Source organism: Pinus tabuliformis, chromosome Q (genome assembly GCF_031772625.1).
Source record: "Pinus tabuliformis cultivar Carrire ecotype Pingquan chromosome Q, CPIR1, whole genome shotgun sequence".
NCBI classification, from domain to species: domain Eukaryota; kingdom Viridiplantae; phylum Streptophyta; class Pinopsida; order Pinales; family Pinaceae; genus Pinus; species Pinus tabuliformis.
The window spans coordinates 410024389-410051990 of NC_142296.1; the positions used below are offsets into that span (position 1 = coordinate 410024389).

Consider the following 27602-nt stretch of genomic DNA (forward strand, 5'->3'; position numbering starts at 1 on the left):
TCCTCTAGCATTCTGAAGAAGTCATTATTTCCAACAATTATCTTATCTTAAAAGGGCACAAATCAAAGAAAAACCATCACTAGGTAGACTTAAAATTGAGTAGTCTTTCACTGTACTACGATCAGTTTTAAAGCTCTAGTTCTGCATAGCAACAGATTAAAGTATCTACAGCCCTACAAACTTTAGAAAGAAAAACTGTTATGCCTAATATAGGAAGGATCCAAAGTTTCACCCTATTTTATCAGGCAAAATGTGAATAAACATTGTTGAAATTAGGTATAACCTGAGAAAGTAAGCAACTAAATTTACATACATATTTATAAATTCAATAAATTATTGATCCAAGGGTGCCAATATTGCAAAAGGTATGTCTCAAATACCTTGGCGATATTACAATTTATGAGACCAACTAACCAAATCTTGTAGAATTCCTTTCACTGCAAGAAAAACTGAGTAAATGCAAGTGCATTTTACCCTTATTGTTGACAACTGCTGCCACTGAAAAATCTCATTTCCATACAGAATGGGTCAATTAGAAACCAATAGGTTACTTTGGAACTGGACCTTCAACTATTTGACAGTCTTCTGTGCTGTGAATGGAGCTTATGTTTCTGCTTAATGGCTGTGTTGTAACCTGCGTTGTAGAACTTTCAGCGAATGAAGGCTGACTACTGGTTGACCAGCCAAGATTTACAGCCAAATCCTCCACTGGCACCTTAGCTACATCAGTGCGAATACCAATATCTGTTGCATATCTGCTTAAACAATAAACTCCAGCCGTGACTGTAGCAACACCGACTGGACCAGCCAACAGGAGTCTAAAGGGAGAGGAAAGAATAGCAGCAAGAGGAGCACCAATTATCGATGCTGCTTGCCCACTTATTCCTAGGCCATTTCGCTCAACAGCAAGCAACCCTGTCTTGCAATACATTGCAAAGTCCTCGCAATTGTTCTGAAATATATGGTAGTTTCCAAACCCATTTTGAAGCAGGTACATTGCACGGTGAATTACTGATTCTGGGGGATCTGATTCTGCAAGCGTGCATGTCCCTCCACGGGCTTTAGCAAGAAAAACAGCTGGGCTAACACCATACTCAAATCGATACAGAGGTCCTCCAGCAAGAAAGCAATCTAAACAGGAAAGCATCACTCCACTATTTTCTCTTTGGAAGCCACAGTCAGGGCATGTGAGGCATTGAGTTCGTATTGAACTAGGGACAAATGCATCAAGAACGGTCCCAGTTCCAAGTTCTTGGTCTGGCCCTCTTGTGAAATGAACAACTTTGTTACCCCCAACATAAATCCCTGTATAGAAATCCCCAGAAACAAAAAAGTGTGTTATGAAGTAAATTGAAGAAAACATACAAAATCCATCCACTGTTCACAATATAGATAAACAGTCACTCAAAACAGAGAATATACTGGACAACAACAACAAACTTGGAATCAAAAACTGCATCAATGTTGAAAACTCACATTTGTAAAGTCAGTCGGATATCTAAAATACAAATGGCATTCAAATTTCAACTGGAACCAAGATTCATGTAAAAGAGCAAATCCCAAGGGGTTAGCTCAACCAATTCTCACCAATCTTGCTGGGCTCTTGGCTAATTCTGTGTTAGCAGGTGCTCGGTTTGGATACTCTTGGGTAAGGCACACAGGTCTACACCGGAGGTTTAGTAGCAATGCCATCTACAAATGTGGGAAGCATCCCTTGGGTTTCCCTGAGGCATTTTCCTTGGAAAAAAATAATAGAGAGCAAACAATAACATGCAGATTATGGGTAACAAACCACAACTTAAACATTCTAAGGGAAAAAAACCAGATTATGGCTTCTTGAACTCTCCCTGATCGTTGTAGCCCTAGAGGCAAAGCAAAGCAATCAGCTGCTAACTGCCAGCAGATACCATACCTCTAGTCACTATCGCTCTATAGTATATACCTGTTCATATCTAGGTGTGTCGGGAATGAATCTCCAACTCTACTCATCTGAAATTTGGCACATAAGAATGCCATTTATCAATAATTTAAATAAAATAGAAATTGACAATTGTAATGAATATAACAAGTAACAAACCTTGCCAAGTTTGACTCACCCAATTCATGAGTCAAACTCATCTCAGCACAAAAACTGAGCCGAACTGACTTGCTGTCAAGTCAAACTCACTGCCAGTGTTTCTGACTTGCCAGCAGAGAGAATATCTCACAAGTACTTGCAGGTTAAACTCTGACAAACAAGCTCACCGAGTTTTTCATGCGTCAGCAAGTTTGACTCACCCGCCTAATAAATAATTCAGTGTAACTCAGTGTGCCCCTCTATATAACCCAAACAGAAAACATATATAGCCATTCTACCAAGATTTTTCCAGTGAATTTGCCAGCTATGTCCCAACATAGAAGAACACAAATTTCGGCATACACAGCCAGGGTTTCCATTAGGGAAAACGAAGAATGTTTTGGCATCCAAATCACAAGGCTTTCCCATCCAGCAGTCTAATAGAAGTCCAGCAGGCGCAGTTAGAGGTTATGAACTTCTCTCTTCCCCAAGTCCTCAGGTCAACCTGGGATCCCACAAAAAAATGGGAGATAGAATCTACCATATTATAGGGTTTATTGCTGTTGTTTTCTTCCGTAAAACCTTACGACATAAACCAAAAGTTCAGAAAATTCAAAAAACCTACAATACCAAGACAGAGAGACTTTGTTTGGAAATATGTAAGAAGCTGCAAGATGCACAAGGGAAAGTGAAATGTAACATTTGTGGGAAAAAGTTGTACGGGTATGTAAACTGATTTAAATAACACCTTTGCCAGAGCGTTTAAAAGCTGTGATATGATATACCAACTTGCCAAGTGCTACTCAAGATGATAGACGCCAAAAACAGTTGGTCTTAGGAGCCTATAATGAGGCTAAAAATAAGAAGGCCAAAATAATATAGCTGCAAATGCAACAGCAGCTAGGGTGCAGAGACTTCAAATAGACCTCCCTGTAAAAGTATATTATTTTGTCCACAACCAGAGACAAGAAATACTTTTCTACATGAACGTTGACCTAATTCTAAACCCATTCATGCTCCTCCTATTTCCACTCATCTTAGAACCAGGGGCGGTAATATACACACTGTTCACTGTTCGTACGCAACCTGGTTTGCAGCCTAGCTTGGATAGCACAGGTAGGAAGATGAATATACATTAGCAAGCAAAGAAAGCTATTGTCAATCTTTGGCACTATTCACATTACTTTCAACTGTCTTAAAAGCTCTCACTGGAGTGGATGACTAATGTAATTGCCATGCTGGGCTAGAGTTCAAATCCCCTACTGGTGAAAATCTCAGGGATCATTTCAGGGATGAAACAGTTGACAATGTAACCCAATTTTTTGAAGAGTACTGTGACCTGTCAGCCATGGGAAGAGTGACAAGTGGCCAATTACAAGGAATAGAACCTTGCTAAACTTCTTCGTTTGTTGTCCAAACAGAATAATATTCCTGATCCATTGATGCCTTCAACCAAGTTAAGAGTGTCTATATGCTTTGTGAACTCAAGGAGTCAGTTGTTGAAGAGGTGTAGGAAGAACATGAGGGGTGAATTGTTGTTTAAAACACACCCCATTATATGGTTGATGGTAATCTTTTCATGGAGAGATACTCCATAGTTTGGACCTCATGATAAGCCTATTGATTGGATTTAATGTTGAAGGACTTCAGTAAAATTGGTTAAATAACATGTATTATCAAAAGGCAAAAAGCATCACAAAATACATTTAGAATCACTTCTTGATTTAGAGTATCATAAGAAGTCACCCTTAAGGCAAGGAACTTGTCCTTCTACTGCATTTTCCAAGAAATTTTCATGCCATGCAGTTCTCAATTTCTCAGATAACTTCTCTGAAGAGGATGTTTATGGGTCTTGACCAGATAAAATCCAAATATCACAAAAAGATATAGGGCACGGACATTTCTCTTGTTTTTAATGATAGTTTTAGAAAGGAAGCTGTGGGGATTGTTTCAACTTCACAAACTCTAGCAGTCCTCAGGTATTTCAAGTCCCACTACCAAGACTTGACTTCAAACTTCAAAGTTCAATGTCCATTTCATTTTCAAAATTCAGTATGTTTAATTTAGTTTTATTGATTCCTTATTCTAAAATTGATTTCATTTCAAATTTCATTATTTCAAAATAGCAGACGATCAGAAACCCACAATCTGCTAGCTTTTGGGATTCCAGCAAAGTGTTTTCACCTTGCTAGGAGAGCACTAGGTCTCCTAGTCCCTTGGCAATGGTTCATGGACACAAGATGCCTCACTTTGGGTGGAAGCTTGACTTTGGTTAGAGTGCTAACATAGCAACCTTACCTTGGAAGTTGTACTTGTTACCTTAATTGGCATGATGACTAAACCCATTAGGTGAACACAATAGGGGAGTTTGTTGTTCGATTAAGGTGGGTACATACCTGGGAGGAGGATCACTGGCCACTTGGAGGAAGGCACTTGGCCCTAGGAGCTTGGGACCATGTGGTATACACTTTAGAGGTTGACACTTAACTTGAGGAAGCTGGTGTTGAGGAGCATACATCATGGAAGTAGGTGATGGACCCAAGCACATATGTTGAGGAGAAGCACTAGAGCTAAGTGACCACAATGGCACACATGAGAGGGCATGTGGCACACAACTAGAGGAACAACGCCTTGCATGAAAACACTTGGATAGGGGATGACCATGGAAGAGAAATCATTGGACTAATGACTCGTTGGAGAGTGCACCAAGTAGGACGAGGGGCATTGAGCCCAAGGAGGATCATGTTGAGAAATCAATGCAAGTAGATTAGGGTTTGATTCCTCTTTCTTGATAATTACTTGTGAGTTATGTTGGCTTCTTTTACTTCTTTATTATCTTATATTTCATCAAGCAATTACCATATTATGTGTGTATGAAGATCACAAAACAAGAGACACAAGATGTAGGCACTATGCTAGGGCAAAACCCCCTTCGAGGGGAAAACCCAGTCAAAAATTCTCTTCCTTCAATAGTATTCTTTGAGACTCTTCAACCTAGACAAAGACCAAACCTTCCCTCCACACCAAGTTAGCCTTCCAGATATTCGACCCCTTTGCAGCAGCACTTCCACCCCAGCAACTTCGACTATGCAGCAACTTACGACATCAAGCAGCAATATTTGGAAGACTTCGATCTCCCAAACTAGGGCACGAAACAGAGAGAGAGTAGCTCCAAAATTTCGATTTTCTTCTTCTCCTTAGACTTGACCCAACTCGCACTTCCTTTAGCTTCCTTTTACCCACTTTGCACTTCTCTAGCTTCCTTAGAGATATCAAACTAGCTTGAGATGAGATGCTCCAAATGAATTTGACTTCCTTCTATTTATAGGCTCCAAGTGAGGTCGAATTGGTGTCCTTAGGCCGACTTGATCTCTTCTAGGCTGACTTGGTGTGGAGGTTACATAAATTATATTTGCTAAACCTTTTTACATGATTCAAAAGCCCAAGAAGGGTCTCTTTAAATGTACAATGACTCTATAGACTCAATATTAATCCTAGGAGTCCATAATGGGGACTTTGACTAATATAATGATGACCCAAGCATGAAACCCATGCTTTAATAAGTCATTGATACAATAATAAAAAATATTTTCTTTATTCTTTTGACAAGTACATTTCATGATGACTCAAATACATTAATGAAGACCGAACCTAGTTACATTTTCCAACACTCCCTCTTAACTAGGGAGGTATTCATAATATACAAATACAATGGAAGATCTCAAACTATATGAACAATGAAGAGTTTAGGCACCACAATGCCATGGACTAGATTCCTGACCAGGGCAATCTATCCATTGGTCTCTCATCAATTTAGGCACCGCAATGCCATAGACTAGATTCCTGACCAGGGCAATCTATCCAAGTGGGAATAAGATGGACTCAAGCTTTCAACCTCTCTAGGTACCATCAAGCTTACTTGCTAACCACCAACCCAGGGACCTAGGTGCGTATCCATGGTCAGAGCTCTACAACCCACGCCACCCTCCCTACTGTGGGACCCAGACATCAACACAGAGTGTCGGCCAGATGTCTTCCCAGACAATGCTTCACTCGCAAAGCCTCAACAAATCTCTTCCAATCTCTTATCATCAATACAATCAGCAACATCTACTAAGCCAAGCATGTTCCTTAGATATTCAAACTTCTTATTAGGAAGAACTTTTGTTAGTATGTTTGTTACCTGTTCATCTGTCGAGACATACTCCAACTTCACGATCCCATCCTGCACCAGGTTCCTAATAAAGTGGAACTTATTGTTGATATGCTTCGTTCTAGCATGAAACATGAGATCTCCAGACATCTTGATACAACTTTGATTGTCACAATTAATCACAGTAGGACCCAAAGACTTCTCGAACAAATCTATCAGAAGCTTCCTTAACCAAACAACCTCCTTTCCTACTTCACATGCAGCCACATATTCTGCCTCAACACTACTTAAAGCAACGGGATCTTGCTTCCTACTCATCCATGAGATCATAGCAGCTCCCAGACTAAAACATCCTCCGGTAGTGCTCCTTCCATCGGTCTCACTACCACCCCAATCAAAATTTGTGAAGCCAATTAGCTTGACTTCCTTACTATCATACTTTAGGCAGTGATGTATAGTTCCACGAAGATACCTCAATATGTGTTTGGTAGCTATCCAGTGATCATGACGAGGCTCCAACTGAAACTAACTAAGAATGTTTACTGCAAAACATATATTTGGCCTACTATTTACCAGATACATTAGAAAGCCCGCCAATTGACAATAGGAGGTAGGATCCACGAGACTAGAGTCTGATCTCCTCAGCTTCTTGAGATTGGTAATCATAGTAGTCATCGACTTGGAATCCATCATCCTGAATTTTATGCAACAACTTGATGATGTACTTTCCTTGCCCCAAATATATCTCCCCAGGTCTCTACCATACTTATAGACCCAGGTAATAGTGCATCAGCCTTAGATCCTTCATTTCAAATTCAGCTGCCAACATTTTCTTGCATTCTTGAATTCTTCGCTCCAGACCTGTGATGAATAGATCATCCACATATAGTAGAATAATGACAGGCTCATTACTCACGACCTTGATGTAGAGATTCGGATCTTTACGAACCCAATTCTAAGTAGATATGAATCCATCCTTGCATACTATGCCCTAGGTGCTTGCTTCAAACCATATAGGGCCTTCTTAAGTCTACAAACATGAGAGTCCATGTTGTTAACTTCAAAGCCTTCTGGTTGTTTGATATACACTTCCTCATCAATGGTCCCATTCAGAAATGCGGTCTTCCCATCCATTTGATAGATATTCCAACCCATTGTAGCAGCCAATGAAACCAAAGATCTAATGGTAGTGTACCTTGTTGTGGGTGCAAAGGTTTCTTCATAATCAATGCCTTCCTTTTGAGATAAACCCCTTGCAACAAATCTAGCTTTATCATCGTTTATACTTCCATCAACAGCATGTTTGATCTTATAGATCCATTTGGAGGTGACAATTGATTTGTCACTAGGTCTAGGAACGATTTCTCAAACCCCATTCTTCATGATGGATTGATATTCTTCCTGCATCGCTTTCTGCCAAACTTCTTGATGAGCAGCATCCTTGAATGTAGATGGTTTGGCTTCAATTAACTTCGTCGTATATGCAGCGTAACCAGAGTATCTCTTCAGTCTTTTACTTTCCCTGAAGGTTCCTTTCACAGCTTCATGTCCTTTAGCATCTTCTGATGTTGCTTTTAACCAATTTGGCCTTTTCCTTGTGGTTGGGATGACCATAGATTGAATAGGCTCACTTGGTCATCCTTCTTCTTCTTGATTTGTAATAGGGTTTTCATGATGATCTTCTTCTTCTTCTTCAAATATGGGAACTTCTTCGTCATTAGAATCAATAGGAATATACTTTGATTTCTTCTAGGCTTGATTTTCATCGAATATGACATCCCTACTTACTTCAATATGTCTTCCTTCCTTATAGTAGATTCTATATGCTTTTGAGGAGAGACTATATCCAACGAATATTCCCTTAATACTTGTAGAGTCCAAATTCTTTCACTTGTCCTTTGGAACATGGATTATTCCTTCCTTATAGTAGATTCTATATGCTTTTGAGGAGAGGCTATATCCAACAAATATTCCCTTGATACTTGTAGAGTCCAACTTCTTTCACTTGTCATTTAGAACATGGATGTATGTTGGACTTCCAAAGATTCGGAGGTGATCCACACTTAGTTTCTTTCTTGTGAATACTTCTTTGGGTGTTATTATTTAAATTATTAAGACTTCTATGAGGACTTCTATTTTGAATGTACACGGTTGTCATTGTTGCTTTTCCCCATAAGAATTTTGGTAGGTCTTGATCAAGGAGCATAGTTCGAATGCCTTCTTCAACTGACCTCTTCTTCCTTTCGGCCACTCCATTTTGTTCAGGATAATAGGGAACAATGAGTTCCCTCTTAATTCCTGCTTCCTTACAATATGCAATCAATTCCTTAGAAGTGCATTCCCCACCATTGTCAGATCTTAGAGTTTTTATCTTTCTTTAGGTTAGGGTTTCCACTTCAGACCTAAACTCCGTGAACTTATCAAATATTTCATCTTTTGTTTTGAGAAGGTAGAGCCATGTCTTTCTAGAATGGTCATCAATGAATGTCACATAGTAGAGATGACCTCCAAGAGATTTGTCAGACATGGGCCCACACACATCAGAATGAATGAGGTCTAATATTTCTTTAGACCTAGTTTCACTATTTGAAAATGGCTTTCTTGTATGTTTTCCCAAAGAGCATACCTTACACACACCTTCATTATCCAACTTCATATTGGGAATGCCATGAACTAATTGACTAAGAGCAGGGATGACCTTATAATGTAGATGACCATACCTCCTATGCCATAGCTCAATGGGATTGATTTCCATATGAACCAAAGCTTGAGGAGGTGGTGTAATAACTCTATAAAGGCTTCCTTCATGAACTCCAATAACTCTAGCTTTATCAATGCTAGAATATTTTTCCTAAACCAATACTTTTCCATTAACAAAAGCAACTCTATCCCATTTATCTTCTAAACAAGAAATAGAAAGCAAATTCTTTTTCAAACCTGGAACATATACAAAGTTGTTGAGGTGTAGCTTCGATCATTTTCCAGCTTCAACGATGTTAATCTCAGGTGTCTAACAGCATAGCTTTTGTTGTCACCCAATTCCACTTCATGAGAAGATGGCTCCTTTGATAGTGTATGGAGTTGTTTACTTTCTCCTTTCATGTGTCTTGATGCTCCACTATCATGCATTGTCATCACTAAGATAACCTGTAAGAGCAGCCAAGACCCCTGGACTTTTGACCTTGTTGAATAAGTAGTAGATGACCTTCTTTATCCAGCTTCCAGCACTGTTGATACCCATTCTTATGTAGTTCATCAAAGAGGGAGAATCCATGCCAACAAAGTGATCTTCAACTTTTCCTGACCTTACCTCTAATACCATGTTGAGAAATCAATGCAAGTAAAATAGGGTTTGATTCCTCTTTCTTGGTAACTACTTGTGAGTTATGTTGGCTTCTTTTACTTCTTTATTATCTTATCTTTCATCAAGCAATTACCATATTATGTGTATGAAGATCACAAAACAAGAGACACAAGATGTAGGCACTATGCTAGGGAAAAACCCCCTTCGAGGGGAAAACCCAATCAAAAATTTTCTTCCTTCAATAGTATTCTTTGAGACTCTTCAACCTAGACAAAGACCAAACCTTCCCTCCACACCAAGTCAACCTTCTAGATCTTCGACCCCTTTGCAGCAGCACTTCCACCCCAGCAACTTCGACTATGCAGCAACTGGCAGCAGCAATACTTGGAAGACTTTGATCTCCCAAACTGTGGCACGAAACAGAGAGAGCGTAGCTCCAAATTTTCGTTTTTTTCTTCTCCTTAGACTTGACCCAACTCGCACTTCCTTTAGCTTCCTTTTACCCACTTCGCACTTCTCCAGCTTCCTTAGAGATATCGAACTAGCTTGAGATGAGATGCTCCAAATGAATTCGACTTCCTTCTATTTATAGGCTCCAAGTGAGGTTGAATTGGTTATGTTAGGCTGACTTGACCTCTTCCAAGTTGACTTGGTGTGGAGGTTACATAAATTATATTTGCCTCAATACTAAACCTTTTTACATGATTCAAAAGCCCAAGAAGGGTCTCTTTAAATGTACAATGACTCTAAAGACTCAATATTAATCCTAGGAGTCCACGATGGGGACTTTGATTAATATAATGATGACCAAGCATGAAACCCATGCTTTAATAAGTCATTGATACAATAATAAAAATTATTTTCTTCATTCTTTTGACAAGTACATTTCATGATGACTCAAATACATTAATGAAGACCGAACCTAGTTACATTTTCCAACAGATCACACTCAAACGATGTTTTAATTTGGGTCTTGGATAAACCTTAGTTTGGCACATATACATCCTTCTATTATAGAAAACTCCATGTGCAGTTGCCTTGTTGGTGACTTGTATGGACATATGTCCTTGTTTTATGTTAGCCTCCCTCAACTACTCTATAAAGGGAAGAAAGAACTCTTGTATTTATTATATTATTATACTATGTACTTTGTATTGTCTTAGAGATGTCTCGTAGGGAGCAAGATGCTAAGGTTCATGAGCAAAAACTAGGAACATGAAGCTAAGGTTCACAAGGAACCCCTAGGAGAAGACAAGGAGGGATGAGAGAGAGACGTACTAGTTCTTAGAGAGCTTGCTTTTGTGTCATGATAGATGTTTGCTCTTATGATGGTAAGGCTTGTGCCATGCATGTAAACCCTAAATAAGACAATGACATTGGGGATGATGATGGATCTTATTGTAACAAAAGGGTTTCTACCCTAGTAGAAGACATGCATAGTGGAGCTAATGCCTTGCATGACTTTCAAGCCTTGTTCTTGTGGGATGTGAGGCTAGCGAAAGATATTGGAGAGACTCACTAACTGAGTTTTAAGCTTAGTGTGATCTAAGTCACTAGGTTCGTGTTCGTGTTCGAGTTCGGCGACCTTGAAATTCGAATAAAGTTCAGCACCTAAAATTTTGCCGATAAAGTTCGACATATAGAAATTTGAAAAAAAAATGTATATATAGTTTAAACAAGCAAACAAACAAACAAACAAAAAATTAAAGTCAAATTCAAAGTCCATAATGCAAATTGCAAACACATAAGATTATTGCTCAAACATTTAAATCATTTCCACATAATTTTATAAACCATGAAAGCGAGTGCCAATAAAGAACCAACTTCTTCCATACATGTAACATAGTAAACAAGGTGAGAAATTCATCATAGACATTCACACCCATATCAAATTCAACAAAACCATGGGCCATATCAAATTTCATATATTGAAAAACAATCTGATAAAAAAGTATTCAAAATATATAAACTCGAAAGTTTAAAGTAGCTTGGCAATTTTAGAAAATTGTTCATGCAAAAAGTAAACTAGAAATCTAAAACAGGAACACAAGTTTTATTATTGATGATCCTGTGGCCCACTTGTTATATCAAAAAGTTCTATATCATCAAGAGCAGTAGGAGCTGTGAATCCGCTAGATGCTTCAGCATCAAATTCATCAGTCAATTCCATGTCAATGTCACTATCAATGTACAAATTAGCGTCATCCATTGATGCATTTGGAACAGGATCGATCCATGGAGTAGAGGAATTGGATGACTCTTTAGCCACATTTTTCAAAGCCAATTGCAAGTTACTACAAACATAAACAAGATCTTCTAATCTTCTAGATAACAATCTATTTTTTTTCTTGGAATGAATGTGGTCAAAGGAACTCCAATTCCTTTCACATGTTGATGCACTTGATCCCTGGCTTAAGATACGAATTGCAAAATTTTGCAATTTTGGTGCCCCTAAACCATAAAATTCCCACCATACTGCTGGATCACTTTTGCTCCTATCATACTTTATTGATTGTGTTCCAAATAACCCTTCTTCGAACCTGTATGCCTTCAGCTGACTTCTGACCAAACCTGCAATTTCCGGATCTGGATTTAACTTCTCAATAGCCTGGATAAGTCCATTCATGACTTCTTCATCCCTATGTCTTGGTAACCCAAAGAATCTAGGGTCCAAATACCATGTTGCTACATGTAATGGACTATGCATCATCTTCCATCTTTGATCAATTAAATCCCATATCTCCTGGAAATGGACTTCCACATTATTAAAAGCACTTGCAATGATCTCTTTGCAACGATCAATGCTTTTCATAAACAAAACCCATACAAGGTTTGTCACCATCAACCATGCGGAGCACATTAACAATTGGGCCACATATTTTTAAAACCTTGTTTGCATTTTCCCAAAAGCCTTAATTGAGCACTATTTGTTCAACATTTTTGCCCTTAGTTTCTTTTGAAAGGGTAGATCTCTCCCACTCAATATTGCAAAAAACAGCTCTTAGGCTCGCTTTTTCCTCAACAACTCTTTTCAGAGTAATATAAAAAGTGGCAAACCTTGTATCACAAGGCCTCAACAACTCTTTTGATGAATTCTTCCTATATATGCTCAAAGTGAGACGATTGTTGATGATGAAGTTTGCAATTGTTTTGGCTCTTCGGATTGTCTCATTGACCCAAGGAAATTTGGCTAAGTCATGCAACATTAAATCCAAGCAGTGAGCTGCACAAGGGGTCCAATAAATGTGATTATACTTTTCCATAATCAACTTCCCTGCACCAACACAATTTGATGCATTATCTGTAATAACATGGACAACATTTTCCTCCCCAACCTCTTGAATCGCTTCATCCAAAATTCCAAAAATAAATTCTGATGTCTTCACTCGATCCATTGCATTTACTGCCTTCAAGAAAAGTACCCCTTGAGGACTATAAACAAGCACATTGATCAATGGGCGATGACACAAATCTGACCAACCATCACTCAAAATTGTGCATCCTGTAAGCTTCCAAGACTCTTTAATCTGAACCAACTTTCCTGTCACTCTATCTTTTGTTTTCTTTAGCAAAGTTGTCCTTAAAGCTTCAAATCTAGGAGGAACATAGCCCTTCCCAAAATCAATTGCTTTTTTAATTACATTTTTAAAATATGGACTCCTCGCCACATTAAAGGGAATTGCACATGCATAAAGAATTTTGCAACAGTGTCATCAACTTCTTGTTTCTCAACAGGTTTCCAGAATTGATTTAATGTTTTGGTTCCACCTGTTTTTACTTGCGTAGAACTTGATCCACCAATGGTTGAGATGGAATTAATGGTGTTGGAGGAAGACAAGGCAATCTCCCTCTCAATTCGCTGCCTCTTATTTTCCCTTTTCTCCTTTTCCACCTTTGAAGTAAAATAGTCTTTCTCCACTATGATTTTTTGTTCATCGGAGATCTTAGTGCAGCCTTCAACACCACCTCCACTTCCATTACTAATACTGAGAAGGTGATCCACTGCTCTAGTTAAAGAGCCAACGAATTGGTGTCCACACAGCTAACACACAAGATTTTTCCCCTCTTTTTTGACAAAAGTCCATGCTACAGCAGTTGATTTTGGTGGTGCCATTGAAATTTGAAGGTTCTGAACTTCTGATTGTTGAAGACTGAGGTGAAGGCTTGAAGCCTGAAATGTCTACAAATTTTTTTTAACTTACATTTTAATTAGTTTTATATTTTTTTTGCAAAATGAAATTATGAAAGTTTGAAACTCTAATTTATAAAATATATATATATATATATATATATATCAATTCAAATTCAGCCTGAGCCTCTTTATATAGTGATAAATTGTATTTAACTGATAAAAACTAGTAAATTCTATTGAACTGATAAAAACTAGTAAATTGTATTGAACTGATAAAAAAATTTGTGTATTTTAATTTTTGACTTACCTGGAAGTTGGAGTCTGGAGAGTGCGGCTTGTTGGAGGTTGCTTGAAGGCTTGTTGAGGCTGCTTGAAGGCGGCTCACTACTCTATCAGAAGTTAGAAGTTCTAACTTAGAACTACAACCCTCGGGCCTCAAGTTTCAACATAACTATGTATGCGTAGACCGTAGTGTGCCACTGTGCAGGAGGCCGAGCTGTGTGGCGACTAGCCGAGTTGTGTGGCGACTAGCCGAGCTGTGTATGTCAACATGCTGCATTGGTGAGTCGCTGCCACAATCAAGGCTTGAGAAATAATTTGGTGCTACTAGACTGCCTCAGACATACCCTGCAGCCACAGATCAAGCCTTAGAAATGATGTGCTGTCACAGATAACACCTTCAAGATAGGTTGTTGCCTTAGGTAAAGTCTCGAGGGTATTTCATTGGCCAGATAGTGCCTGAAAATTAATGTGCTGCCAGAGAAAAACACCTTCAAGTGGCCCCCTGAGGGCCGATGTTGTAAGTGTGTTACAACTTACGTGTATGCTGACATCGAGACTCCAAAACCCTTTGAAAACCTGCAGAGAGGAGCTATGCCTGTCACGGTTCACTTGTGTATGCTATTGCTCAGTGCTCACTATGTTGTGGAGTCTGGACTAGTCGACGGTCGGTTCGGTGATGTTTATAAAACAAGACACAGAAGTTAGAACCTGCGGGCCACAATTGCAAACAATGAAACCTAACCCATGAGCCCGCAAACAATGAAACCAAAACCACAAGGCCCGCAAACAACATTTTAAAAAAAATAAATAAAAGCAAACCTAAATGAATTCCAACGAATTTATTGGCATTTTTTTTAAAGTTCGTAATTTTGTTTGTGATAAGTTCGTGTTCGCCATTGTGTTCGAGTTTGCCATTTTGTTTGGCAAACTTGAACGAATAAATTCCAATTCGTTTGAAGTTCAGCGAATTTCGAATTTATTCGTTCAAGTTCGTCGAACCCGGTGACTAAGAGTGTCATGCCTTGCTTGGAAGAAACTTGATTATTATATCTTTGATGTTCCCTGAAGGTCTTGGTGCTTGTGTTGATGCAAGAGTGGAAGACCTAGGGTTTGGGGACTCAAACCCTAGCATGGACATGCATATTTGGAGGTTAGTGTCAAAGTGTAGAAAATTTGTGTCATGTAGCCCCACCCAATTTCAATTTGTTTTACACATCAAGTTTAATACCCAAACCGCATTGTTCAATGCTGATATTAAACTTGAATATAAATTCAATTAAAACACTAGAAGCTACCACTACTTTTTCACATCAGCTGATAAATTTCACAAGCATGCACAAAAATTTAGACACTGATATTTGGTCAATCAGACTGTCGAAAAACCCCAAGGGGAAAACTAGTAGGAAGAGGATTTTATTTGCTTTTTCTCAGAGAAAATTACAGCATTAATTACAAAAAGGGGTACTTATCTCCCTCCTTGAAATTCGGGCCAGCTCCAAGAAAACAGTGCAGCTGTCTAGAAATTCATGCCACTGTCCAGACTGTCTGCCCTTGATTTTGTGCCACTATCCAAACTGACTGCCCTTGATTTTCATGCCACTGTTCATATTTTCTGCAGTCGAAAATCATGCCTTTGTCTGACAAATTCTTCCTCAAAAATCGTGCCACTGTCTGACAATTTCCTCCTTGAAATTTGCACTGTCAGACCAGCAATTTCTCCTCGAAATTCAGGCTTGCCAGACCAACAATAGATGTGCTAATTTCGCCTCGAAATCAGCACTAAAGATGCCTCTCTTCTCCTCAATTTTCTGGTTGTTGTACTTGTTGTACCTCCTTGAATTATAGGCCACACTCTCACTCTAGGAATTTGTGCTTGTACCTGCCTTCTCCTTGCTGCAAATTGCTATCTTATCCTTCTCCTTGTTTCTCCTCTCCTCCTCTCCTCTTCCCCAAAAGCTACACATGAAGAATAAATCTTCCTTTTGCCTTTCCCCCTTTTTAGTCTCCATAAGGATGAGAATACCTATCCCTAAGATCAAGGGCTGAGATTAGATCTCAACTTCTCTTGATCAAGGGCTGAGATTAGATCTCAGCTTCTCTTGATCAAGGGTGGAGATCTAATCTCACATTGACCCCCCCTCATGTCTCCCCATTCATTAATGAGCCCCCTCTAGTCACTTTAATAACTTCTTGTACCAGGTACTTTTTGCCTCATAAAGTCACATTAAAAATATAGTCATCTTATTATTATAAAGTACAATGTACTTTTAGACCTCATAAAGTGAATAAAAAGTCACGTGACTTTAATGATCTCAGAAAGTCACATTAAAAAGGTGTGTTCACTTGTTTTCCTAGATTTACGGAAAAAGCAATAAGAAACACCTCCTTGGTACCTTTTTCAACATTCCCTCTTACCGAGGAAGGTGTTCCTCACCAATCCCATCTTATCCCTAAAGTAGACATGCTTGCCCCTTGGCAAGGATTTGGTGAGAATGTTTACAGCCAATTCATTAGTGGATATATACTCTAGCTTCATTGCCCCTCTCTAAACACAATCTCTCAGATGAAGTATTTGATCTCAATATGCTTTGACCTATCATGAAATACTTGATTCTCCGTGAGTTTAATACAACTTTGATCATCACAATAAATTGTAGTTGGTCTCATCCCCTGACCAAATAAGCCACACAACATCTTACAAAGCCAAATGGCTTCACGACTGGCCTGACTAGCTACAATGTACTCAGCGTCCACAAAACTTAGGGCCACTAATCTCTGTTTCCTGTTGAACCACAATACCACTTCCAAACCCAACATGAAACAACATCTAGATGTACACTTCCTATCATTAGCACTACCTGCCCAATATGAGGTTGTACAACCTGCCAACTAGACATTGTCCCCTTGGACATAGTTTAGTCCATAATCCACTGTGCCTTGTAGGTATCGTAACACATGTTTCGTAGCCACCTAATGCACCCTCCTGGGGTCCACCATAAACTGACTCAACACGTTGACCAGATACATCAATGACCTGATCAACTGAGATATAAAGTGAGGTCTACCAACTTGGAATCAGAGTCATGCAACTTCTTCCAGTTGGTAATCATCGATGTGGCCATCAGCCTGCAGTCCTGCATACGAAATCTCCTCAATATGTCCCCTGCATACTTGCCCTAGCGCAAGAAGATATGCCCATCCTCCTGCCAAACCTCCAACACCAAAAAATAGTGCATTAGTCCTATATCAGTCATCTTGAACTCTGAAGCAAGATCTCTCTTGCAATGCTCAATGAATCTCTCCTCTCCTGTAAAGAATAAATCATCAACATACAATACAAGAATGAGTGGATCCTTGCCAACCACAATGTAATAAAGATTTGGATCTGCATCATTCTTTTTGAAACCCATGTGCTACAAGTAGGAGTTAATCCTCGAGTACCATGCACTTGATGCCTGCTTCAGACCATATAAGGCCTTTTTAGCCTACATACATGAGACTCTCTCCCATGCACCTCAAAGCCCTATGGTTGCTCAAGATAAACCTCCTCTTGTATGACTCCATTGAGAAAGGCGGTCTTCACATCCATTTGATGGACCTTCTAACCCACCTTTGTTGCAATGGAGATCATTGCTCTAATCGAGGTGTATCAAGCCACTAGTGCGAAGGTCTCCTCATAATCAACTCCCTCTACTTGTGAGAACCCCTGTGTCACAGATCGAGCTTTGAACTTCTCCATGCTGCCATCTGTAGCATGTTTGATCTTGTAAAGCCACCTAGAAGTCACCACTGACTTCTGCTCAGGTCTCAACACTATCTCCCAAACATCATTCTTCATAATGGAATCATACTCTTCCACCATGGCATCCCTCTATATCTGCTTACTCGTAGCCTCCTTGTAGCTAGATGGTTCAGTCTCCACAACACTAGCCACATAGCCACTCAACTGCTTTGGTGGTCTGGTCTCCCTAACTGAACACTTGGATCTTCCCACTGACTCCTGTGTTTCCTTCAAGGTCTCATAAAGCCATCTTGGCTTCCTCTTCCCTAAAGTAGCCTCCTAAACTGGTGTGGGAACATCCTCCCCTACAGCCTATAATCCTTATGAGGATGCCCCTGTGACCTGCGGTGATATGTACTCTGGGAATTTGTGCCCTATGATCTTGAAAATTGTGAACCTGTTACCTAGAAGTCAGTAATCCTCCTGACACCTGTGAACCTAAAATATGTGGTGTACTCCCTTGCTGAGGAGCTTGCTATTCTACATGATCATCCTCTCGTGACCTCCTTAAGGCCCTTTCCTACTCAAACATCACATCGCACCTCAAGAAAACTTTCCTTTTGGTAAGAATATATATATGATAGGCCTTGGAGGTCTCACTGTAACCCACGAAGATGCCCTTCTCTGCAGTGGGTTCCAGTTTTATCCTCTTCTCCTCAGGGACATGTGAATAAGTAAGGCACCCAAAAATCCTAAAGTGCCCAACTTCTTCCCAGAAAAAGCATCCTCAAGAATCTTACTCCCTAACACTGTATGGAATCTAGTTTTGCAAATATATTATAGTGTTACATGCTTCAACCCATAAAAAGAAAGGTAGCCTCTGATCACATAGCATGGATCTCCCTGCCCCCACTATGGTCCTATTCTTCCTCTCTACCACCCCATTTTGCTAGGGGTTCTTTGCTTGGTTGCCTCAACCGTTATCTTTTATTTGCCTCAAATCTACCTTACTTCAGTTTTGGTGGTCATATCAGAGCTCCATCTCACTAGGTTGAGTTCTTGTCCCAAGTGGATAGGCATTGTGGCAATAAATAGTAGATATGGGGGCCTAAAGGGGGCCGACCAATCAACCATGGAGGTCAACTTGTATTTGAATTTAGTTTTCATTTGACTATTTCTAAGAGTTGACCTTAGTAAGGGAGTGCCAAATTCAGTTGTTAGGTATCAATCTCTGAGTAGTCTTGGAACATTCTCTCGACTTGTTACAAACTCCGATCAGTTTCTCGACAACAGCATCACCTCTTACATTGGAGACTTTATTGTGATTAACAACAATGCAAACTCCCCCACACTCTATGTGGACTCCTGTTCTGCAAATATAATGCAATGTTACAAGCTTCAACCCATAAAAAGAAAGGTAGCCTCTAATCATGTGGCATGGCTCTTGTTGCCCCTACTATGGTCCTATTCTTCCTCTCCACCGCTCCATTATGTTGGGGGTTATATGGCACTGTGAACTCTCTCTTGATGCTTGCTCTCACATAAAATTCCTTCATCTCATTGGAGGTATACTCGCCCCCATTGTCTATCCTCGAGACATTGATTTTCTTCCCTGTTTGGTTCTCCACAAGAGCCTTAAACTCTTGGAACCTCTTGAAGACTTGATCCTTGGTCTTCATGAAGAAAGTCTAGGTCTTCCTGGAATAGTCATCAATGAAAGTGACATAATAAGAAAATCCACTCAAGGAGACAAAGGACATAGGACCACATACATTAGAGTAAATCAAGTCAAGAACATTTGCTACCCTGTTGACATTGCTCGGGAAAGGAGTCTTGGTGTACCTTCCCAAAGCACACCCCTTGCACACATCATGATGCTCAATACTGAAATTTGGTAAACCTGTAACTATCACCCTCAGTACCCTGAATGATCCATGGTGCAAGTGGGCAATCCTCTTGTGCCATAACTCGCACAAATCACTACTATTGGTCGTTGACACCAAGGCTCTAGTAGGCTGAAACATGAACTTGTAGAGTATCCCATGGCGGAATTCAATCACTCTAGCAAGGGTGATATTGCATTCCTTGGTATACATGAGTACCTACCCGTCTCGGAACACCACCACATATCCCCTATCCTTAATACTCAAAACTGGTGATATTGGATTCCTTGGGATACTTGAGTACCTATCCATCTCGGAACACCACCACATATCCCTTGTCCTCAATACTCGAAACTGAAATCAAATTCTTCTTTAGCCTTGAAGCATATAGGACCTCTGTCACTTTCAAGGGAGGTTGTGACTTCCTCTGAAAGGATACAATCCCTACACCTAGTGCTCTGACCTTGGAATCATCTCCAAACACCACCTCCAAATCTATACCAATATTTGTAAGACCTGTAAAGTACTCTATGACTCCTGTCATATGGCAAGAAGCTCCATTGTCTACATACCAAACACTAGGAGTTGTAACACTAGTGGTAAGACTCACCACTAAGGAAAACTCTGTGTCATATATGGTGGCAAACTCATCCACCTCGGTTAATGTTGCAACACCCTTCTTCTTCCCCTTCTTATTGGGGCATTGAAAGGCATAGTTACCTATCTTCTAACAAGCAAAGCATCTCACTTTGCTCATGTCCTTCTCTTGTATTCTTTGTTTCCCCTTCTACTGCTTGGTCCCACTAGTGGACCCCTTCTTGGGTTTCTTCTTGCCCTTAGCTACGAGGTCAACATTCTCCTCCTCATCAACCCCACCATACTGGCTGCCACTCTTGGCCCTCCTCTTGGTCTCCTCCTAGATGAAATCATCCCACATCCTCATCCAATATGAAAGATGCTCTCTAGCAACAATGCCATCAATAAACCCATCCCACTTCTTGGGAAAACCACTCAATGTCATCCTGACCAACTGGTCATCAAGGATAGCCTCTCCGACTGCAGCCTACTCACCTCTCACCTATGTGATATTGGTAATGTATAATGTCACTGTGTCAGTCTTGGTCATCTTGGTGTTTTTTTAGTTTCTCACATAACACCATCTTCCTATTCTCATTGGTGCTTTGGTAAAGTTTATCAAGGAATCCCACATCTCATAGGAAAACTTCTTCCCCAATACATGAGGTATAAGATGGTATTTAATTGCATTAAGAAGGACCTTCTTAGCCTTTACATTGCTCTTGTTGAATTCCTCCAACTGAATAGGATCAGTAGGTGGTTGTATTGCACTCTCGACAATATCCCACAACTCAAACTCCTCAAGCAACAAAACTATCCTCTCCTTCCAAGGACCAAAATTTTCAGCCCCACTCAACCTATCCTCCACCCTCAAACCAGTAGCCATTTAACCCTCTCAACCAACACAACTTCTCAACACTGAAAATGAGCAAACACTCTCCCTCTCAACCACAAATCCCTGAGTATATAGACTGTGTTATGCTCGATGGCCAGACTTTATCAGTTGTAGGTTCACTTGGTGCTTTGATACCATGTAGAAACTTTGTCTCATGTAGCCCCACCCGGTTTCAATTTGTTTTGCACATCAATTTTAATGCCCAAACCCCATTGTTCATTGCTAATATTAAATTTGAATATAAATTCAATTAAAACACTAGAAGCTACCACTACTTTTTCACATCAGTTGATATATTTCACAACCATGCACAAAAATTTATTCACTGATATTTGGTCAATCAGACGAAAAAACCCGAAGGGAAAACCAATAGGAAGAGAATTTTATTTGCTTTTTCTCAGAGAAATTTACAGCATTAATTACAAACGAGGATACTTATCTCCCTCCTTGAAATTTGGGCCAGCTCCTAGAAAACATTGCAAGTGTCTCGAAATTTGTGCCACTATCCAGACTACATCCCCTCAATTTTGTGCCATTGTCCAGACTTACTGCCCTCGAATTTTGTGCCATTGCCCAGACTTACTGCCCTTGATTTTCGTGCCACTGTTTAGATTTTCTGCACTCGAAAGTCATGCCACAAGCTGACTGTCTGCCCTTGAAAGTCATGACTTTGAGAAATTCTTCCTCGAAATTCATGCCACTGTCTGACAATTTCCTCCTCAAAATTTGTGTTGTCAGACCAACAAATTCGCCTCAAAATTCAAGCCTGTCAGATCAGCAAAAAATGCGCTGAGTCTGCCTCGAAATCAGTGTTGAAGATGCCTATCCTCTCCTTGATTTTTGGGTTTTACTTGTTATAGCTCCTAGAATTTCAGGCCACACTCTCACCCTAGGAATTCATGCTTGTACGTACCTGCCTTCTCCTTGCTACAAATTGCTATCTTAACCTTCTCCTTGCTTCTCCTCTCCTCCTCTCCTCCTCTCCAAAAGCTACACATGAAGAATGAATCCTCCTTTTGCCTTTTTCCCCCTTTTTAGTCTCCATAAGGATGAGAAAACCTATCCCTAAGATCAAGGGCTGAGATTAGATCTCAGCTTCTCTTGATCAAGGCTGGAGATCTAATCTCACATTGACCCCCCCTCATGTCTTCCCCTCCATTAATGACCCCCTCTAGTCACTTTAATAACTTGTACCATGTATTTTTTGCATCATAAAGTCACTTTAATATTATAAAGTACAATGTATTTTTAAACCTCATAAAGTGGCTAAAATGTCACATGACTTTAATGATCTCATAAAGTCACAATAAAAAGGTGGGTTCACTTGTTGTCCTAGGCTTAGGCAAAAAGCACTAGGAAACACCTCCTTGGTACCTTTTTCAATACAAAGTTGTCTTTCCATGTACTTGTGTGAGGCAACATGGCTAGCATTTGAAAACCCTAAGAAAGAAAGTCAATAATGCTAGTGTGGAGAGTTTGTGCAAAACAAATTTATTGTATGTACAATGAGGACTCGTTAGAGTTAATGCTAGCATTTTGAGGATCTTTGGAGTGACCAGCGTTGGTTGGGAGTGATTCCTCGCTAGGAGGTGTTGGTGGCTAAGGCTTTCTTATGGTTTTCTTTGCTTGGTTTAGAGATTTTGACTTGTACCAGCTTAGTGATAAAGTTGTGGTATGTACTTGTACTACCTACATTCATACATACATATATCTATATTATATATATATATATGAAGTTTCCAGCAGTCTGAATATTGTGTACTTAAATATATCATTTTCAGCTTATGTGATCTTTTTGATTGAGTAGATTTCAGCCCTTATTGTTCATGCTGATTTGACATAACATATGGCTGAATAGGTTAAGTGATCTAACACATATCTTGAAGATAAAAGAGAAAATCTGCTGCTGTTATAATCTGTTATCATAAAACATTTCAGACCTGTTATATGCCTTGAAAAGTGTGCCCCAAGGGCCGTAGCATCATGGTATGAAATTACACTCATATGGTATTTATTCTCTTGGGCTGACAGGTGAAATTTGGTTGAAGGGAAGTGAAATATTACTAATGTAATTTAATATTTGAGGTCAGCGACTCAGCACTAAGCTTGAAAATTCACAGGATTGGATTTGGCAAACGTCAAGTGAACGGTGAAATTTCAGAATTGCATTAATTGTCCAAGTCTTAAAATTTCTACACGATGGTTATATTTATGAGAAAGTGGATCCAGCAAAGTAAAAAAACATTCTGAGACTGTGAAGGTAAATACATGCCTCTATGGGAGATAGGCAATGTTAGATAGAATAGACAATTGGATTCCCTTTCACATGTTCCTGGGATATTTTTAAAACCCAGCTTACTTTTATGATTAAAAGAATTTCCATGAGGATGGGGAGGCAGCAAGAAGCTTATTGATGTGCATTGAGAGGTGTTTGACAAATGAACAAATTCAAAGCCACATCATTGGAACTCTACGATATTGCAATGCCCCAACAAAATCGTTAATCTTGTCTGATGCGATCAAAGAAAGGAATAATGGTGTTGCTGGGTACAATGTCTAATTTCTTAAAATTTTGATGTAATTTTATTTCTTACAATTTCTTTTATTTTGTAATTCATGTAATATGCAATATCTTCTATGCTTGGCCTATGGTAGAAAAAGTTTGACTTTATAAGCCCTGAACTTAAACAAGTAGCCACACATATTCTAAGTCAGAACTGCAGTTCTTCTAAAGCTGAGAGTGAAACTGGAGTATGTTTGAGAAAATCCACTATAGGAAGCACAACCGATTAGCACAAATGTGCCTGAATAATCTCGCATATGTCCACTATAATCTTTGACTAGTCACTATACAGGTAGATACAAGGTGAGAAATTTGAGTCTGATTTTCTAATATTTTCTTCCTATTATCTAATATCTAATTTTTTTAACCAGAACAATTTGTATTAACCAAAAAATATTAGAATTTAAGATGGATCTAGGCTAAGTCTAGACTTAGAAACCCAATCATACGAAAGTCTCCATACAACAGGATGACTGCAAAATGCAAGATGACTATTCTCTGAGAAAACAAACTTCAAAAGCCTTAGCTTCCTAAATGATTCCTTCATCAATTTCTACAATAAGACAGAATTCCCAGACATGGTCACCCTATTTCAAGACACCTAAAAACTTTGGCACAAGATTCAGAATAACAGAGACAACGCAAATAGCAAATTGACCAGAAATGCAGTCAATGTCAATGACGTCAAAACTTTGAATGGATCCTCGTTCTTCAGTGTCACTTGAGCCATTGTATTCCGATGGAGTGTTTCCACTGTCACTATCCATGTCACCTCTTCAACCAGGGGAGCTCTGCCATTAACCATCAACATTTCCTCCAACCAACTGGTGCCTCTAGTGTTGAGTCCAGACGCTACTCAAGATTAGAAAGCTGGTTGTACAGAGAAGAGAACCGCAAGTTGTTCTCATCCAAGTGGGAGTTCAAATCGTGAATATGCTGAAGATAATTATCAAGCTTTTCATTGCCTCCTCAAATTTTTGTTTGGCAGCTTTTATTTCCTCTCCAATATCCAGAGCCGTTTCTTCAAACATAGTAAGCTTTATCTTTAGAGCAAACATCTCCCTTTTAATGGCAAACATCACGTCTGGATGTTCACTTTAACAAAAAGACAAACGTCTGTTGCTTAACCTAGGCAACTTGCTAAATATGATGCTTGTCCACGTAATTAGCAATCTCTTTACCCATGTTTACGCAATGTGACTATGGTTTTAACCAGTGTCACCAAGCTTGGAATCGACAAAAACTCAGTGAGGCAAAAGAGCCAGGAGTTTGACTCGGATCAGGAAAAACTCGTTGAGTACAACAACAAACAAACAAAAAAATACACGCATTTTGACATGTGCCCAGCATAGGTTAAATTGAGAAAGTCTAACTTGGTCAAACTAAGTTTGACTCGTGACTAATCACGAATCAAGGTTAGGCTCATGACTAAAGATGCGTCAAACTCACTTTGACAGAGTCAAAGTCAGTGAAACCAAGTTTTAACTCGGACAGATCATTTAGGGTCAAATCATACTCAAACATAGTGAATCACGTGTATGACTCATGATCCTGGTTACTATGGTTTTAACTCCACCAAAACGTCCTCCAATACCTTCAGCATACATATGAAAATTTTCCTCATGGTATCTTTAGGAAAGTAAAACTGCTTCCTAAAAATAATGTCCTTTCTGCACTAGATAGCTTACGTAGGTACCTCCATGATGAAGCTTACAAGGGTGGAGCTAACATGAATAAGAGAGAAAACAAGAATCCAATCAGTGATATGGTGATGGTATATTTATGAAAACTGGGCAACAATGCTAATGATTTGTATTTTCAGTATTTTTAGGATTTTCAGTCTCTACAACTATATGGAGGATGAAAGCATGGATCAAGATGACAATCAAGTTAGGTTGAGGATCTGCCCAAAAAGCCAAACCATGCAATGCGGTTGAAAGAATTTTGGAGATGAAGGTAGTCTTTATCATCATGGCTAAGTGTTGAAAGAACAGTGCCCAGTCTAATGCAAAACTACTGCCAATAGCTGATGCCACATGCGCAGTTGCAACCAAGTTGCTAATAATATATTTCTTAGATATCATTTTTTGGGATTCAACTGCGTTAAGTAAGTCATTCATCTATGACCATTTCTTGTTGAAGATTGAGCTGAGAGGTTCAAAGCTTTCGAACAAGCAGTTTCTAATATAGGATCATATTTTATTGGAAGGATTCGCACAAAAATATATGGTCAATTCAGATTCATCCATTTTCAAAAACAATCAAATAATAGCTAAAAGTGCATAATTTTCTATGCAAACCCCTCCAATAAACATATATCCCTACATCATAAATACAGATGAAAATACAGTCGAGTAGTGAATTGAAGATATTACCAAGTCATGCTGAAACGCAGCTCACGTGGAGAAACTCCCTACTGCATACCGAATTTAGCCTGTTAACTATCAAATTTCAACTGCTAACTGAGGCAAGAGAACTTTAGCCTCTGGTCTCTAAGAATTCAAAGATCTGATGCTCTGATGACAGAATAAGAAGTCATTATTCTCTAGCCAAGCTTGTCAAACTTGGACTCAGGCATGCCCTGGCAAGAAAGATAAGTTACTTGGCAACTAGGAAAACTAAGCACCAGACTTGGTAGTCAAATGAGCCATGGTTCAATTCATCAGGCCAGAGGACTTGGCACAAAAGTATGCAGGTCAGCCGACCAGCATTTTAAGCAGGCTGACTCGGTGAGTATGATCACCTTGCCTAAAACTAGAGTACTAATGTGCAACATTGTGTATATAACTAAGTATAAACCTGTATGAAGTAGTGGCATTCCATGGCAATTATACTTGGTACACGACTCCTAAAGGCCACTCAGAAACAGCAGATCAATACATTGATTCTTATAAAAGCGACAAAAATTTACTCAAACCGTAGTCAGGATCAAGGTCTTGAAATCTGGCACTGGTGAATAGTACACCACCATGGCTTAAGGTGCTAAAAGCATCAATTGGGAAAATGTACATTGTATTGGGTTAGGTCTGAGAGGACCCAACTGGTGAAATAGTACATATTCCTACCAGAGTACAGAGATTTGAGTTCTCCATGAAGAGTGGAGTAGTAACCCTCTGGAACTATACAAAATCCAATTTAAAATATCATGCAGCTGCCATTAAAACAGGTTCGAGGTTAACCTAGGATAATATTGAAGACCCTTCAATTAAACAAAGAAAACCGAATTGAGGCAATTAAATATAGAAAACCGAATTGGGTAACACAACGTCCATACAAATGTCGCAAAACCAATTTAAAACAAGTGCATTACAACCCACAAGAAGCTGCAAATCGTGTGCTCAGCAATTATATTAATGTAGAAATCTTAGGGAAAAAATAAGAGGAATGTACCGTGATGGGCATATGTGTAAGCTTTCCGCCATGAGTAAACATGATCACCAGCACTCAGCTCGCTCTTGTCCACCTTGTTAGATAATAAGCCCATTGTAATGATATAACCTGACCCACCGGACTCGGCTGCTGACTGCCTCTCACGGGACAGAATGCAGAAGAAACTCCTATTTGCAGTGAAGCAATCTGGTTTTAAGAAATGTCATCAGGTATAGATTTACATGAACGTTTCTGCAACATTAACTTATTTTCCCTGTGGACCCGATGATTTCACAGTGGTTGGGGAGGGCCCCAATATATTAAGCTTCCCTGTTTCGATAATGACCTCGCAGGATGCATTTGGGACCATCCCCGTTTCTTTTGTAAGACATAAAGAGTGTGACCATGGGGGACACCTTTGTCCAAATGACGTAGCGATGGTTACTTTTAGGGGTTCGGTTTGAATGAATGGGTTTTCGTGAAAGGTTTAGCAAATTAAATCTTTGCATATATTTGAGGAAAAGGTGATTTCTGTATTTGAGGAAAAGGTGATCGTTAATATGGTGTGTTTTTATTGGATATTTTTAATATATGGTGTGTTTCTATTGGATAATTTTAATTTATTTTTATAGCGGTTGAAGTTGAATTCAAAATTTTTTATTGTAAAA

General features: G+C 39.3%; 1 protein-coding gene across 1 annotated transcript; it reads right to left on the bottom strand.

Moving 5' to 3' along the window:
* Positions 1–253: 253 nt before the first annotated feature.
* Positions 254–27329, bottom strand: LOC149219923 (protein LEAD-SENSITIVE 1-like). The gene is made up of 2 exons (XM_089384553.1): positions 26956–27329; positions 254–1305 (listed from the first exon to the last, which is right to left on the bottom strand). The coding sequence occupies exons 1-2, from the start codon at positions 27047–27049 to the stop codon at positions 548–550; spliced, it is 852 nt and encodes a 283-aa protein (XP_089240679.1). The 5' UTR covers positions 27050–27329; the 3' UTR covers positions 254–547.
* Between the last annotated feature and the right edge of the window lie 273 nt (positions 27330–27602).

Excerpts from the sequence above, each read along its gene's own strand:
- LOC149219923 (XM_089384553.1), bottom strand. The coding sequence starts at position 27,049 with ATGGGCTTATTATCTAACAAGGTGGACAAGAGCGAGCTGAGTGCTGGT. Across the intron at positions 1,306-26,955 it reads TTACACATATGCCCATCACG|GGATTTATGTTGGGGGTAAC; the intron begins GTACATTCCTCT and ends ATTTCTATACAG.